Here is a 16,902-nt window from a genome sequence, read left to right on the forward strand (position 1 = left end):
AGTTTCATTTCGCTCTTAACGACCCAGTCTGGCCTGTATTAGAAAACGCTTCCGCCCTAAATAGTAAACAAACCTGCAGTGGAGGGTCTTGGCTCTTCCAACACACCCCAGACCCCCACCTCATCACCCCCTTGCCCCACATTTTTCCTCTTTTCCTCCAGTCTTTTTCAGTTCCCAGCTCCGCAACCCTCCCCCTGCCCCAGTAAATAAACCTGAGGCCGAGTTCAAAGTTTCCCGGAGCTAAGGAGGAATGTTGGTTGTAAAAATCCAAGTTTATAGCACACGTGGGAGTTTACAAGGGTATTAAGTGGTGTGGGCTGAGAGCACTCTGGGCCCCATCCCCTCCCACTATGGGCTTTGGGGGTACAGGGGGAACAGGGCACTTGAAAGGAGAAATGGGTTTGGGGGACAGCCTTGGGATTGAGATTTCTTCTTCACTCAGACCCTTAGGTTGCTGGGGAATGGTGATGCCAGGGCCCCTTGGAAGAAGGCTCAAAACCCCCACCGAAAATATTTGAGAGAAAGTCCACAGGTTCTAGATGTGCCAGATGGGGAGGTGGGGACCCCCTGTCCTGGGGGAAGCGGGGAAAAGGTGCAGAGCATGTGGTTGAATGGTAAACAGAGTTGAGGATACCTGGAGCCACTTCTCAGCTAGAGCGGGAGAAACTACCTTGGGCTAATTTCTCGAGTGGGCTGAAGGCAAAGAGGGCTTTTCTCACCAGGGCAAAGAAGAACTTTGAACTTCAAGGGAGTCAAGGGCACCACCCCTTCCTTCTCCCCGCCCCTCTCAGGAATCTGTAGGGCAATTGTTTCTGGGCCAATATTCCCTGAAGGGGGCAGCCACTGGGGTTTTCTGGTGCCCTAGGCCTGGATAATGCTGTTTGCTAGCCCCTCCCTGCGCAGAGTCAGCCAGAACATTGTGCACGCGACTACACTCTTTATTATTCATATAAACCTTTGGAAAAGGCAACGCCCCAGGAAGTTTTTATAACTTTGCTTGGCATAAAAATTTTACAAGATTCCCCCTCCCTTTAAAAAAAATACTTAAAGTTTTGGTTTTGCCATAGGCTGAAATCTCAGGTCTTTGGGAGGGAGGAGAGGGGCTCTGGGGTTGGGGTTGAGGGGGAGTATTTAGAGGTGCCTCTTTTTGCCTAAGGCAAAAAGGTTTGATGGTCTGGGTTGCTCCTTCCTGAGGCCCACCTTGGATCCAGCTTTGGGGGCTGCCAGCCAACAGAGGCTCCAGGCCTCCCAGAGAGTCCTGACTAATCTGCTCTTGAGACACACCTATACAGACCCCCAAAGTTTAGACAATGTCAGCATGACAAGACCTTCCCCCATCACACTTGGTCTCCTGTAAGCACCATTTCTCTGTCTCTCTCTCTCTCTCTCTCTCTCTCCCTCTCTCTCTCTCTCTCTCTCTCTCTCCACACACACACACACACACACAGCCCTGCTCACTCTTCCCCCAATCCACTGAACAAAGCTGAGACCCATAACCTTGACTCAGATTGCTGATCTGGGAGGGTCTCCGTGCACACACAGTCTCACATCTGTGCTGCCTGTGAAGTCAACAATGGGTTTGAAGAAAGAATCAAAATGCCAAGAAACTCCTGCCCAGAGGTTGCAGTGGTTGCAGAACTAAAGGAGACAGAAGGACAGCAGGGCTCCAGTCCACGAGCCCAGAGAACAAAGGCGCGCTCGCTCGTGGGGGGAAGTGGCCTTGAGCTGTCAAGCCCACGGATGACCCTTTGGACCTGTTCCCCACCTTGGACTGGCAGAACCTCACTCCTTCATTTCCCCTGACTCTAGCCTTGAGAGCACCAATTGAACTCAACTTTGGGTCATTTTAATGTTTAGCTCTGGAGGTCAGGACAAAAATGGAGTGACTTTGCCAGAGGTAGGCCTGGTAGATGAGGCTCCTTTGGGGCAATGGAAGTGAAGACACATGACCCTTGGATTCCTGGCACTTCAGAGAGCCATGAGCGTGAGTGGGGATGTGCCCTGGAGCCGAAATTTTCCTTCCCTCTAATGGCGACGGCTGAGGCCTGGCGGCGGCCGCTGACAGCCCTACACTTCGCCTTGTGAGGAGCCTGGCTAAAGCTGAAGGCGGGAGAAGGTCAACTCCAAGCCTTAGCAGCCGGCTGGTGAGGCATGCGGCTGAGCCTGGCGCATTCCCCTCACTAAGCCCAGCACAACAGAGGAAAATCACAAAGGCTAGGGAAGAAAGTCAAGGGGAAGAAAAGAATTGAAGAGAGAAAAAAGAAGCAGATAATAAATTTGGTAATAGAGAAAGAAAGAAGGAAAAGAGAAAATGGGGAAATAAGGAAGACAACGAATTAAGAAATAAAGAAAAAGGATCAGAAAAAGAAGGAAAAATGAATTGCAGGGGAAAGGGGAAGAACGAAAAATAGAGAAAGAAGCAAATAAAGAAAAAGGAGGAGGAAGAAACAAGAAGAAAGGAAGGAAAGAGAGAAGTAAGGAAGGAAAGAAGAAAGGAAAGAAAGAAGGATAGAACGGAAAGAAAGACTAACAGACCTTTGAAAAGGAATTTAGCCTGTTAGGGAGACTCGGGTTTTTATCCGGAGCAAGCCAGCCCACCACAGCCTGACTCTGCCTGGAAACCTGACCTATTTGGGCAACTTAGAAGCAAACCATTAGAGTGGGGAGCAGGGCCTTCCCCCCAAGACATCCTCTCATCTGTCCCTCCTCCCAAAGCTTCTCTCGGAGGTGTTTGCGGTCTGGTTTCAATTCAGGAGGCAAAGTGAAATAACTGAACGGCTTCGGCAGGCTGGGAAGCAGTCAGGCTGGCTCGGCTTATCAGACTTCAGGATTCAGGGATCTCAGGGAGCACTTTGGGTAAAGGCGAATATTTGTGGCTGTGTACATACAATTAAATGCAAGTTAGACACGTGTATAGATGCTAAACTCCACAGCATCTGGGTACAAGTGTGTACATTCTGCTGGCCGGGCTGCCAGAGTGGCTGTGAGATTCGGATTAGACCTGAGGCCCCTGTAAGATTCCTACCTCCCTTTCGTACCTGTTTGAAAATCTTTTTTTTTAAGGGGGGGGGGATGTCTCTGAACATTCCGAATTTTGCCTGGAATTTCTCTGCTTCCAATTCAGCTGGGGCAGAGCCTTGAATGACGATAATGAAGAAGAAAAGCAAATCTTTCCTTCAAGTTTTGGGAAGAGAAGGATTTATCTTGGTCTCCAAAACAAGAGGAAAAAATCTGCAATCACTAGTGTGATTTTGTTTTCCATTTCGCTTGAAGGGATTTCAACACACATGCTTTATTTTTATTTTATTTTATTATTTTATCCCAAAGGGAGAGACGTGCTTCCTTTTTCAGTTCATCTTCAGAATTTCCCAGATGACTTTCTTAACCTCTTGGGGAAACTCCGATAATTTTTGTTGGAGAAATCAGGATGCGTCTGGGGTGCTTTGAGGGCTACAGCCAGGAAAGCAGCGAGGTTCCTTTCTGTTTGTTGAACACTACATTTTCCTTCTTCTGCTTTCACACCGGGACCCCCAGTGCCCCAGCCCTTGGCCTGCCCTATGGAACCCGCTGGATCCTCCTGGAGTATTCGAGGAGTTCCCCAACCCTCCTCCTCTCCCTTGCTCACAGCCCCACAGGCGGAAGGAGGCCCAGCCCCGGCTCTGCTGCCCCTCCAGGGTCTGGGTACCTGGGGAAGGTCTATGGGGTGGATGGGATTTGTCAAGACATATGCACAGCCTGAGTCCCTCTCTGTCTACAGACTCTGGATTTTCATTTCCCCAAGTTGAGGTAAGAAGCGGGAACCCCAAAGTTTTAGGGTAAACGCAGGTCCCTCTGTACTCCAGAAAGTTGGAGAAATGGATTAATAAGAGTCCGTATGGGGGTGATTCTAGCAACACAGACTTCCTCTGGATCCCAATCCAGTGGCCAAGGGCGCAGGCTGGAGGTATTGGCCCTGCGCGGCAGGGCGGTGGGTGCCTGGCAGCGGCAGCAGGAGGGGTGGCTGCGGCGCCCGCTTGCCTTTGAACGCCAGGCCCGGACAATAGGACGGAAACGGCCTTTGCTCGTGGCCTCGGGAAAGACCGAGCCCAAGGGGGCAGGGCTAGGACCCAGACCCGCACAAATGCTCCCCTCGCCCAGTCCTCATGCTCACTTCTTCCTTCTTTTTACCTCCACTGAGGCAGAATCCAAAAATATGCAAAAACCCAACAAGTTGTTCAAGTCTGCGTCCGAGCGGGCTCCTGTTTAACAGCACCGGGTTTTCGTTTATCTTGCCGTAATTAGAGGCAAACATTTTTCCCACCGGGGGTCCCACTTAGGCTGATGAATTTGATTTCTTTTTTCATTAATGGGCCGTGTTTATCATACTTCTAATTATTTCAACTTTAAACACTATTCCTTCTTGTGAGGAGGTGGGAGTTGAGGCGGGAGGCTCCTTCTCCCCAGAGTATTATTTCCATTAGTAATGGCAAGGATTCTGAAGTGACTCCATCCCCTCACATGGCTGAGGTGAGAGGTGGGCTTGGGATCAGGGATCAGGCTTCTAGGAACCCTGAGGCCCAGTGACCCCACTCCTTTCCTGCTGGTTCCCTGGGTTCCGCCTTGGGGGCTTGTCTTAAAGTTTATCTCCTCCACCCTCCTCTGCCGACTCCCCTAACCCCTCCCAAGCTGGGCTCAAACCTGTCCCCTGCAAGGTTCTTCCCTCTAAACCTTCCATGGATCCCAGCCTGGCCTGGGCAAAGGCTCCGGTAGTGCCGTCCCAGCCCCCAGCTACTAGCACCTAGAGAAAAATCAGGAAAAGCTGAGGTGACCAAGGAGCACCTGGCTGTGGGGGAAATGGCTCACCAGACTCCAAAACCGGGGTGGGGGGGAACAATGGCATGGGACTGGGAGGCTAAACTCCAGGGACAAGCACACCAGGCAGGAAAATAAAGGAGATGTGAAAGAGGGGGGAGGGAACCCCCCAAAGCCATATAATTCTCAATTGCTTTGGTCTTTAATTTCATCGTCCCATAAATGAGGAAATATCAGTTCCCATACTAAATTTTTATCCCCGGCTGATAAATATGACGGGAAATTTTCGTTGGGTCCTCGTAAAAGGGAACGGTTTCGATCAAACTGGTGGGGAAAGACTTATGCAGATAATACAAACAGAGTGGCCATAAAGTCTCGGCTGTTTCCCGCGGGATGGGCGGTGGGACAAATGGCTCCCTGGATTGACTGCTGCCCGGCCTGTCCCAAGTCTCGTCTGGGGCCTAAACAGCCTAACCTTGCCCTGGACAACCCCCGTGCTGAGGCCACGGCGACCCCTGCAAATGAAAACATAAAACCATTCCAAATCTCCCCTGGCCGGTCCTGCAAGCAAGTCACATACTCCACATATCCTTCCAGTTTTCCGGAGGTTCAGAAACCCTTGCGCCTTCGCTCGCCACCCTTGGATGGGGGAACTCGGCGGATTTCTTTCCGCAGTCTTCTAGCCGCGCGGGCTTGGGCCTCCCTGGAAGCGATCTAGCCTCCTCACTCCTCCTGCGGGGCGCTCGGGCTTCGGTGCGCCCCCGCCAGCATCCAGCCCCTCAGAAAGTCGAAACCCCAGGCTCGATCCAGGGAAAAATGCGGGGCGACCGGAAAGACAAGTTTTTCTCCGGATTCCGTTTCCTGAGGAAGGGGTGGAGAGTTTAGTTCGCTTTGGAAGAAAGACGATGGAGAAACGGAAAGAACTATTTGGAACATACATTTCCCTGTATTTCTTCCCCTTATTAAAAAACAACAAAAATAGACTGGTCTTTCTTCTTTCAAAAATGCTCCCAGCCCATTCGCTCTGTAAACACTTCTCTGGGTGGGATTTTGTCGCGTTTTGTGTCCTGGTTTCCCGTGTGATACGTGACTCCTCCAAACTGGCCGAGGCTCCGCGGGTTCCCTCTTTCTGTCCAGGAATCTTCCCTGTTTTAGTGGGGGCAAGGTCAAGCGGAAAGCGAGGGCCGCCAGGGCCTGGGGCAAAGCAGCCGAACCGGCTCCAAGGCCAAAGCTCTGAGATAGTGACCCAAGAGCCGCCCAACCCTCCAGGCCCAGGCCGCAGCTCCGGGATGGGGAGCCGGCGCCTCTGGTCGCCGGCTTCCTCCTCGCCCTACCCCTGCATCCACTCGGAACCTTCTTTCCTGAGCAGCCCTGAAGTGACCGTGACCCCCTCCCTGATCCGCCCCAGAGACTGGAGACTCCTTAGGGAACCTGCAACCAACCAGCCTCCAGCACCCGCGGTCCCCAAGCTCCCAGCCTCAAGGGCCAAGCCCGGGAACGCGGAGGCAGGAGAGCAGAAACTTTAGTGCTGTCTGGGATTCCTTAACTTTTTCCCCTTTCTCTACCCGACCTCCCCCCTCACCAAAATAACAAAAACAAAAACAAAAACCCCTCACCCCGCTCCCATCCCTAGGGAAAGAAGCGAGGGCAGGATCCGAAGAGATGAAAAGGGGAGATGAAGAGAAGGGAAGAAGTACCTGAATCGTGTCTTGACCTTTTAATTTGAATTTGACTGTTTTGAGCCCTGGGTTGCCTTGCTCTCTCCCTCTCTCCCGCATTCCCCCCCTCTCCGCCTCCCTCTCCCCAGGAGTTACAGACTGGTTCCCGAGTAAACAAACCCCACTCTCCCCAGAACCCCCCCATTCCCTTCCACCCCCCTACGGCCCCTGCCGCCCGGGGGTCGCTTCCTTTGTTCGCAGGCAAGGGCTCGGGTGCCCCTACCCCGAGGCAGCTGCTAGGTGGCGCTGTTACTCCACGATGCGCGCTCCGCCTGCCGACAACTTGACCCCGCTGACGTCACGGCCGTCTGAATCATCAAGGCCATTTTCAAATCCCATTGGTCTAGCCGTCACATGGTGAGGACCGAATGCGCGGATAATTATGGAGCTGATATTTCCCCCCCTCCCCTTCTTTTTCCTCCCTCCCCTGTAACCGCGCCCCCCCTCCCGGATGGGGGAAAAAAAAAGATGTCAGCTCCTCCGCTGTAGTATTGCTCCTTAAAAACCCCTCTCTCTGAAAATGACATGCCCTCGCAATGTAACTCCGAACTCGTACGCGGAGCCCTTGGCTGCGCCGGGCGGAGGAGAGCGCTATAGCCGGAGCGCAGGCATGTATATGCAATCTGGGAGTGACTTCAACTGCGGGGTGATGAGGGGCTGCGGGCTCGCGCCCTCGCTCTCCAAGAGGGACGAGGGCGGCAGCCCCAACCTCGCCCTCAACACCTATCCGTCCTACCTCTCGCAGCTGGACTCCTGGGGCGACCCCAAAGCCGCCTATCGCCTGGAACAACCTGTTGGCAGGCCGCTGTCCTCCTGCTCCTACCCACCTAGTGTCAAGGAGGAGAATGTCTGCTGCATGTACAGCGCAGAGAAGCGGGCGAAAAGTGGCCCTGAGGCAGCTCTCTACTCCCACCCCCTGCCGGAGTCCTGCCTCGGGGAGCACGAGGTGCCCGTGCCCAGCTACTACCGCGCCAGCCCGAGCTACTCGGCGCTGGACAAGACGCCCCACTGTGCCGGGGCCAACGACTTCGAAGCCCCTTTTGAGCAGCGGGCCAGTCTCAACCCGCGCGCCGAACATCTGGAATCGCCTCAGCTCGGGGGTAAAGTGAGTTTCCCAGAGACCCCCAAGTCCGACAACCAGACCCCCAGCCCCAATGAGATCAAGACGGAGCAGAGCCTGGCGGGCCCAAAAGGTAGCCCCTCGGAGAGCGAAAAGGAGCGGGCCAAGACCGCCGACTCCAGCCCAGACACCTCGGATAACGAAGCGAAAGGTAAGGCCGCCTGGGCCGCGGCCCGGCTGGGACGCTCGGGCACTTGGTCTTCGTGGCCAGGGCGGGGGGCAGGGAAGAGGATTGGGCCGAGGAGGCCCCGAACGATCTTGAGAATGCGACCCCGGCTTGTGACTAGAGTCTGCTGAGCTCCAGGCTGGTGGCGCGTCATTTAGCTGGGGAAGGTAAGCGGCTTGGAGGTGCCTGGCCGGCCGGGCCGTGGGTGCTAAGGCGGGGGCGGTGCGCACCACGGGCAGCCTGCGGGCACCGAGTGCTGCCCAGGACCGGTGATCCAGGGGCGTGCTGGCTTTGGTTTGCTTTCTCAATGCTGGTGTCCTGGGGGTCTAATGTGCCCCCCTGCCCCCTCCCCCAGGTCAGAGGCTTGCAAAAAGCTTAAAATGGCGATCTTGGGCCAGGGACTAGGGAAGACTTGGGAGATGGGGGATTTCTCTTTACTGCGTTTTCCCAGTTGAAAATTGTTTTCTGCGAAGCGCGATTTGTTGTTTGTGGGTCTGATTTGTGCGTGCGGTTTGGTCTCCTTTGGTTTTTGGCTCAGCTAGGAGCCTTGGGCAGCGGGGCTGGGGCCGGAAGAGGTGGAGGTGAAGGGCTGCCCGCCACGCCACGTCCCTCCCTCCTCCAGATGCCTGGCTTGGGGATGGCGTTGGAACAGGGCATTTGGAATGTTGTTTTTTGTTTCCTCTTTCAAATTTTTTCTTTTCCCTTTTTTCTAGTTAAATTACACTTTTTTTTATTGGTTTCCAAAAGCAGCTTGCAAATGAGTGGTTGGGAAATTTCTGTGTGCGTGGCAAGAGGTTTTCTCCTGAAAGGGAGTGTGGCTTTGGTTGGATTTCATTGTGATTTTTGTTGGAGAGAGAAAGCCTAGCCAGAGTTCAAGCTCAGGGTTCAAGATTCATTTCTGCTGTAGCAACTGGAGGCCTCAGGACCCTTCTTGACACCTGGGGAAAGAATGTGGAGGAAACAGGAGCATGGGAGGGAGGCTGAGAAGAACGACTTTTCCTGAAAAGTTGGAGCAAAAAGCATTGGAAAAGGAAAAGGCCCAATGGGGAGGAATAAACCTGCTCCCCACTACACTGGCTACTGGCCACAGTACATAGGCGGGCTCATTGGGTGTAGAGGCAGATGAAATATTGAGAGCGGAGCAGGCTGGGGTGGCCTGGATCTTCTGGTGCTTTGTATATGGATGCGACGCACACGCATGCCTGACGGCGACCTGTGTCACACTCACACACACCCATCTTGCATGCTCCTCACACACTCACGCATGCCCGCTCACACACGCACAGGCAGTCTTTTGGAGGGCAAGGGCAGAGCCTCATCCTCTTGGATCTGCTCTCCAAAGGTGGCCTTGGCAAATCAGCCCATAAAGATACTGACCAGAAGATGAGCACGGTGTGTTCTTGAAGATGAGGGGGAGAGTAAGGTGCCCACACCTATTAGCCTTTCCTGTGGCACATGTGCAATGTGAAAGTTTAATTTTATATCCTCTCTACAGACCCTGACTGAGCTTGGTTGGGGAGCAGATTTAGGATAGGAAAAGCTGAGTTCTAGCCCCACCAAAAGCAAAGTCAAGGTTAACAAGTTCACCTCTTAACTCGACCTGCACCCATTCTGGTAAGCTTCCCTTTCTCTCCTGCTGTCCCTACAACAATCTGAGTGAGCCCTCTCATCCCAACTAATCCCCCTTAGCCTATCCTTTGCCAGTGCCCTTCTCACCCCTCCCTTCATTTTTGGTGTCTCCACCAGCAGAGTCAAGAGAGCTTTCTACTAAACTTCCCCATTTATGATTTCTGCCCTCCCCCCAAAATCCAGCAACCCCAATAAGAAAATAAACAAGGCACAGGTAGATGTGGAGAGCCTGTAAACAATTTAGCAAGAAGCTGCAGGTGCAGTGGTATGCGAATAATTAAAGACATTCAGATTTTTTAGACTGCAGCCTCAATTTTTTTTTTTTGATGTTTCTTAGTTTCCTTAGGGCTCTCACTCTACCCCACCCCCATCAAGATAAGAGCAGGAACTTGGTAGCTTCATTTGGCATAGAAAGGAGAGAGAGAGAAAGAGAGAGAGAGAGAGAGCTCTGAACTGTCAGCAGAGTCCTTTTCTAGGTTTCCCCTCAGGTCTTTGGACTCTATGATTTTCCCTAAAGAGATGGCTAAGTTCCCTTCTGCTGCTTAAGGAGCAAGGCTGGTCCATTTCAGCAAGAATGTGTGCCATGGAGAGAAGCTGTCCATAAGATATGGGAAATACACACCGTACTACAGTATTTCTTTATATAAGTGGACACGTGTATATATCTATGGGTGTGTGCATATGTATAGGTGTGTGTATATCTGCAGGCATACACATGTACTTGCAGGCATACACATATACATATACACAGACTGGGCAGGAGATTTCTGGGCAGCTACATTTCCTCAGGATATCTCTCTCCCTTGACCTTAGGTTCTCTGTCTGAGACCCCTCAGCATTCCCCAGAGCTGTTGCCCCTGACCTCTGCTGCTCCCACAAGCTCCCTTGCCTCAACTACACACACCTGGGGGAAATGACCAGGAGAGGAAGAGATGACAACTGGGGAGATCTAATGGGGCAGAGTCACTCTGTGGCAACTCAGGTGGGAGTAAGAGCTGGGGGCCTGGTTAAGGGACAGCTGCAATGGCCTCTGGCCACAGCGGCTGGGACAAAGTCCCTCCACTGGGTTGAAAGGGGTCAAAGCTCTCTGGGAATTGCTCTGGGCTGTGGGTGGACTCTGTACTCTGGCTTGGGCCCTGGAAAATGCTTTTCCATCTGGTTGGATTTTTCCAGAGCTTGAATGAAACAGAGTGAAGGGAGGGCTTGGCAAGGTTTAGGGTACCCCTCCAGGAAAGCAAGATAAGGAAAAGTGAGAGTACTGAGGATCTGATAGGTTAAAGTGGACTTGGGTAATTTAAATTTAATAAAAGTTTGGAGACAGGAACCTCCTCCCTTTCTCCCCTGTAAGTTTAAATCCTAAAAACATTTTAAGAACCCTGAGCTCGAGAGGACCCCACCAGCCAGGCCCATGGGGCAGGAGCAGCTCCCCTGTGCTCCCTCAGCCGCCCCACAGCAGGCTGGCAAAGGCTGCAGCGCTGAGAGGGTTTGGTCTTCGAGGGATACTTATGTAAATAATGTTATTTTTAACAGAGGAGATAAAGGCAGAAAACACCACAGGAAATTGGCTGACAGCAAAGAGCGGAAGGAAGAAGAGGTGCCCCTATACTAAACACCAGACGCTGGAATTGGAGAAAGAATTTCTGTTCAATATGTATTTGACGCGAGAGCGCCGCCTGGAGATTAGCAAGACCATTAACCTTACAGACAGACAAGTCAAAATCTGGTTTCAAAATCGCAGAATGAAACTCAAGAAAATGAACCGAGAGAATCGGATCCGGGAACTGACCTCCAATTTTAATTTCACCTGAGTGTGCCGTCTCCCCTCCTCCCTCCCCCCTCCTTCCTTTCCCCGCCCCTCCTCCCTTTGTGCCTGGTGATATTTTTTTTCCTGCCTGAGTATAAATGCAACGCGCCTGCAAAAAAGGCAAAGACCTCAGACTCTCCTTCCAAGGGACCTATGGTTCGTGCTGCGAAGATGCTTCCACCTAAAGCATGAGAAATGGGGTGCTGGGGTGCTGGGTATGGTGTGTGCCCTCATATATGGGAATGGGAGTGTGATTGGTGTGTGTGTCAACCCCTCACTCACCCACGCACTCACACACAGCATTCTGTTCTCCATGCAAAGTTAAGATCGAATCCACCCGCTTGTAGGGGAAAAAAGAAAAAAATCACCAGAGAGGGTCTGTAATCTCGCAGAGCACAGTCAGAATCCTCCTTCCTTGCTGCATTTCCTCCTTAGAATAATAGACGTTTTGGAAAGTTCAGCTAGTGTTTGTGTGTTTGTCGTAGCACCCAGCGCCTCCACCAAACCCTCTCGGTGTCTTTACCTCCCAGTCGCTCTGAGAATCTGCTTGAAGTCTCGTATTTGTACTGCTTTCTGCTTTTCTCCCACCCCTCCCAGCACCCCCACATCCCTATCCACTAACATCTCAGAAATTCCATCCAGAGGAACAAAAAAATTAAAAATAGAACATAGCAAAGCAAAGAATGCCCCCCCCAATATTGCCCTGTCTCTGTCTGGGAGTTGTGTTATTTAAAGATATTCTGTATGTTGTATCTTTTGCATGTTGCTTCCTTAATGGAGAAAAAAAATCCTAATAAATTTCCAGAATCGTAATCTTCAAATGGGTGGTTTTTTTGTTTTTAGTGTTTTTTAGCAACACCCCCCTCCCCCAAAGAGGCTGAGTGTGTGGATATGTGTGTTTTGTGTTTGACTCATCTCCTAGAGCCTTTCTAGAACGTCTCGTGGCGGGTTTAATGTAAGTGAGAGACCATAACGTTGATTTAAATATTATCCAGGTGACCACAATAAGTCAAGGTCATAAAACAGTAATGTCAGGACGGTCTTGGTGCGCGCGAGAGGTGGATTTTATGATCTGCAAATATAATGTGGTGCTGCAGTAAAAGATGCATTTAAAGGTGACTGGAGGAGGGAAAGAGGCAGAGAGCAAACTGCAATCTTGAGGAGCAGACGGATCTGATTGCCTGGGGTGCTGGGCTGGGCGCACCCCACTGCTGGTGGGGGGCACCCCAAGAGCCCCCCACCTATCCAAGGAGAGGAATAAACTTAACCGCTGGAGGGGCATGAGGAGCTCAGCCCCCACCTCGACAGCAGCTAACAGAAGCGCCAGCAGCAGCAGGAGGAGGAGGCAGCGACAAGGTAAGAGAAGCGGTTTCTTGTTCTTCTCTTGGCGGCAGAGTGGGGACTAACGGCGTCCCCAGGTGCTTGGCTTGCAGCGGGCAGAGCCTGGAGGAAGGTGTTTCGGGCATCCGTGCTTGCTGAGAGCCCAGGCTTGCCTTGTGGCCGCTGGCAGCCGAGGGCAGCAACCGTGAGCTCCCTCTCCTCTCCTCCCCGGCCCATTGCCGTGGGGTTAGGCGGTTAAAGGGGTAAATTGGTGGCTTTTGGCTTCTTTATCTTTTTGGGCACTTGCGGTCGGTCGCCTGGAAGTAGACACTCCGGTTTAGGTGTTGCTCTGTCTGGTTGTCTGTTTGAAGGGGGAGGGGGTAAAGAGGGTTGGAGCTTGAAGCTTAGGTTTTCCTGCTTTCTTCTGGTTTGGGCGTGAGCTCTTCCAGGCTCTTGTTCCCTACACTCCCTGGCTGTGGGGCTTCGCCAGGCAAGTGGCCTGATTGGAAGTGGCTCCAGAGCACAAGGCTGTGGATCCGGTCACCCATATTCACTGAGAAGTCCAAACCAAGCTGAGAGAGGGAGAGGATAGAGGGAGTGTAGGAGGAGAGTGCAGGAAAGCCAGATGGACAAGACAGGGGACCCAGCTCCACAGTGGAAGGAAGATCTAGCTTCCCCCAGGGCTAGGGCCAGATGCAGGGGAATAGCTCCACTGCGGTGCTGGGGGTGGGGCGGGGATTTGGCGGCTAGCGGTCCCATTTCACCAGATCTTCCCAGAGCGATTTGCTTAGACCAGAAAGTGATGAAGGCAGTCAGACCCCCTACCCCACCCAGCCACCCAAAGTCTACTCTCTAGTCCTTAGGGAGGTTGTGGGGGCGGAAAGGGGGACGGGGCTGAATTTCTTCCTTCCCCCACCCCCTTCCCTTCTCCTCCGGATAGATGCAAAGCTGAATCTCCCGCCCTGCTTGCTCAGCTGATCTGTGGCTTAGGTAGTTTCATGTTGTTGGGATTGAGTTTTGAACTCGGCAACAAGAAACTGCCTGAGTTACATCAGTCGGTTTTCGTCGAGGGCCCCAACCCACCTCTCCTGCTCCTTCCCTCCACAGTGGGACTGCCCCACAGCCCCCTCCTAGATAGGGCAAAGTGGGTGCAGACCAAGGAGGGCAAGCTGCGAGTGGGGCTGCGGGACAAGTCAGGAGAACCTTGCTTCATGCGATCCTCTCTTCAGCCTGTCCCAATCCCTATGACTAAGGGAGAGGAGTTTTTCCTGCAGCTATTGTCTCCTGGGCCCAGCTGATGGACACAGACAAAGAGGGTCCAGTCAATTCCAAGGAAATTCAGGAGTTTGAGTAGAGGTGGCCTGGCGGGCCAGCTCAGTTGGGCAGCAGGGTGGGGCAGGATCATTAGGAGAGAGAAGAGCACAGAAAGAGAATGGAGTCTCTGGAATGGTTAGCTTCTCTCACCTGCCACCTCCAAGGAAAGAATATGGCTCCACTTGGCTGGGGCTGGAGCTTCCTTAGAAAAGTGGGGGGTGCCTGGAGGTCCCAAGAGTTGGGTAACTCTAAGTGTCAGCCCAGCCATTTCCCCTTTCTCTCCTATAGCTCTGTCTCCAGTGAAAGACATATTTGGGGTGTTAGTAGGTTAGAGGAAAACCATCAAGTCCAAGTAGAATCACCCCCACTCACACACACACCTTACTGGGAAACATCAGGGCAAAAACCTGACTCTGGTCTCTGTTTAGCTGTCTGTGGTCCGTAGGCCTTGGTCTGTGTGTCTGTGGCTGTCAGGCATCTGCCTGTCTTTGCACTGTGTGAAAATGTCTGGATGAACAGAGGCTGCCCGTGTGTGCCCACCATTACCATGTTGTTGGCTGATGACAGGGGGAGGAGGGGAGGATAATGGGGTAGAAGGAAATCTGAGTAATGTAAAACTTTGCAAAGCATCCTCCACTCCTTTTCCCCTCTGGTTCTTCAATGCTGGCCCAGGTTGCTAGAGACAAGGTTCTCAAAAGAGGTTTTTTTGCCTCCGGAGAAAAAAGGGGGAGGGCTCAGGGAGACTGAGTTCATCTCTGTTCTCAGAGATGTTGGGAAAGAGAAGCCACAAGAAGGTCAGGTTCTTGGTTCTCTTACTTTGTAATTATTATGATTATTAAAACACTGTGAACTTTCAAACAGGGGAACAAAATCATGTCCTTGTAACAAAATATATAGAGTTCTATATTATTGTAGTCATGTGCTGGGGGGGTGGAATATATGACCTCGGATGAGTGTAGGTCTCTGTTTCTTTCTGTCTCCTCCAGGCTCTCTCAAATCCCCTGTAGATATTTATAGGCATATTGGTTAATTTTTTCCTCTCTCTTTCATAAAAAGAGATTTCTTTTGAACCCCAAGAAAGCTGGAGGAGAAAATGGGAATAGAGATTTTCATCTCCCCAGTTAACTCATCAGCCTTTCTGTCCTCCATTCCTTTGTGGGAGAAAAACAATTTCTTCCCTTGCAGGAAAGTACTCCAATCTCTCTATGGCTCTCAGGGAAATGGAGATGTTTCCAGAGAGGCAGGCCAGCTGGTGGGAAGCAGGCAAGGGGCTCTCCTGGTTTGGGAGCTCCCAGCAGCCTCTGAGTCTTCAGGCTGCCCCAGGCACATAGCCAGTTGGGGTGGAGGGAGTTCCAGACAGGGATAGGGTGCTCAGGAGCACTTGGCTTGGAGATAGTGTCCCCGGTGGGCCGAAATTCACCCATGAACGACTTCTGCGCTTTGGGTCCCTCTCTTCCCATTCCTGTTTCAGAGCTGGTGGGCTTATGAGTGGGTGGTCCATAGAACCAGAGGTTGGGGTATCCCCTTCCCAAAATCCCAAGAAATGGGGCAAGGTCTCATAGGGCCAAGGTGAGGGCCAGTCTGGTGGTCAGAGTCCACCCCAGGGCCCTGAGGCCGTGGATCATGGCTAAGGCGTTGGTAATTATTTATTCGCTTCGCTGGAAGGGAGTCTTCAGAAGGAACAGCGTGAAGAGGAGGGAAAAAATTATCTCTCTCGTCTGCGGATATTAAGATGGATTTTTATTTCTTAAAGGACCCTCCCCGCCGAGAGCGCATAAGCGTAAACTTAATATATGCTCCGCAGCCCAACTCCAGAAATCGCAATAAAAGTTAAAACCTCCCCTACTGGTTTTTTTTAATTATGATATGGGAAAGAGGAGCAGGATTTATAGAGCTGAACTCTCGGCGTGTGAGTGTTTGAGACTTGCGGGAGAAGGAGGAAAAGGCAAGAGCTCGCCAAGGAGAACCTTGGTCTCTGAGATTTCTCGCTGGCTGCGGGGGCTGGGGCTCGGCCGGCCATCCGCTGTGGCCTCCCTGGGACCTCGCCCAGGCCCACAGTCTTGTTTAGGCTCGGAGATGCAGCTCTTCTCAAGAACAGGTGAAGGGGGTGGCGGCAGCTGGGACTGGGGGCTGTGGGTGGGAACGCCAAGGAAGGGCTTTGTGTGGGTCGCGCAGGGGACGAGATTTGAAGTCCCCGGCAGGCAGGGCCAACTTGAGTATGGCCAGGAGGGCGGCTCGGCTAGGAGGGGTGTCCGGAAGGGCGCGAGAGCACGGACAAGGTGGATTGTGTGTGGACTTTGGCCGCAGACAGAGCGGAGGGCTCTGGGGGCTGTGGCCAGCGGCAAGGCGGGCAACCGGATGTTGAGTCTGTAGGAAGGACCTTGAGGTCTGTTGGGCGTTTGGGCTGCCGGGGGGCGGCGGCCCAGAGCGTGGAGCATGCAGGGCGCGGCGCGGCGGTCAGCGTGGGCGAGGCGGCAGGCCCCGCACACCTCTGCGGCTGCTGGGCCGTGTCCCGGACGTCTGAACTGAGGCAGACCGATAGTCAGAGCATGTAAAATAAATACAGATAAGGGTCTTTCTTTTTTTTTTTTCTTTTCCACATAAGAAGTCCTTTCTTTTTTCTCTTTCGGAGATACCTGGATTTGGTCCAGAGCAGGTTGCCCGCGGGAGGGCCTCGAGAGCGGCAGCGCGCAAGGGAGGGAGAAAGGGAGGGAGGGCGAGAAAGAGGGAGGGAGGGAAGGAGGGCGGGCAGCAGCGGCTGTGGTGGCCGGGGCTTCCCTCCCCAGGCGGGAGGCGGCTGCCCTGCATCTGTGGCCATGGGGAGCCGAGGAGCAGGTAACGAAGGCGCTGCCGAGGCGGGATTGGACCAAGCCAGAGGGACCGAGTCTTCTGGGTCTCTCTGCCTGAGGCCCTGGAGGGAGAGAAGGTAGGGAGATCGGCGCCCGCCAGGCCTGGCAAAGAGGCCTCCTCCGGGAATGTTGAACCTGTATATGATTTCAGGCTCACACTCATGTTGTGAGTCTGTCTGCCTCAGGAGATG

The 16,902-nt window shown here is 52.8% G+C and overlaps 2 protein-coding genes and 1 long non-coding RNA gene across 4 annotated transcripts in view; 2 read left to right on the forward strand and 1 right to left on the reverse strand.

Moving 5' to 3' along the window:
- Positions 1-5,727: 5,727 nt before the first annotated feature.
- LOC142873372 (uncharacterized) lies at positions 5,728-7,289 on the reverse strand. Its single transcript, XR_012921448.1, has 3 exons — positions 7,246-7,289; positions 6,733-6,852; positions 5,728-5,937 (listed from the first exon to the last, which is right to left on the reverse strand). It is a non-coding gene; the product is annotated as an uncharacterized LOC142873372 (long non-coding RNA).
- HOXC10 (homeobox C10) lies at positions 6,915-12,049 on the forward strand. Of its 2 annotated transcripts, XR_012921447.1 has the most exons (3): positions 6,938-7,780; positions 10,238-10,406; positions 10,955-11,084. XR_012921447.1 is itself a non-coding variant. In XM_012764129.2 (2 exons), exons 1-2 carry the CDS (start codon positions 7,030-7,032, stop codon positions 11,230-11,232), a joined length of 1,029 nt encoding a protein of 342 aa, XP_012619583.1. In that variant the 5' UTR covers positions 6,915-7,029; the 3' UTR covers positions 11,233-12,049. The 2 variants fall into 2 exon arrangements, 1 of the variants encoding a protein (XP_012619583.1); XM_012764129.2 differs by lacking the exon at positions 10,238-10,406 and having other exon boundaries at positions 6,915-7,780; positions 10,955-12,049.
- A 1,461-nt stretch (positions 12,050-13,510) lies between these two features.
- Positions 13,511-16,902, forward strand: part of HOXC4 (homeobox C4) — a 67,386-nt gene continuing 63,994 nt past the window's right edge. Inside the window, exon 1 of the mRNA XM_076007321.1 lies at positions 13,511-16,788. The gene's annotated coding sequence lies outside the window, so the exon portion shown is untranslated. The remainder of the gene's footprint in view (positions 16,789-16,902) is intronic.

This window comes from Microcebus murinus, chromosome 10 (assembly GCF_040939455.1).
Source record: "Microcebus murinus isolate Inina chromosome 10, M.murinus_Inina_mat1.0, whole genome shotgun sequence".
NCBI lineage: Eukaryota > Metazoa > Chordata > Mammalia > Primates > Cheirogaleidae > Microcebus > Microcebus murinus.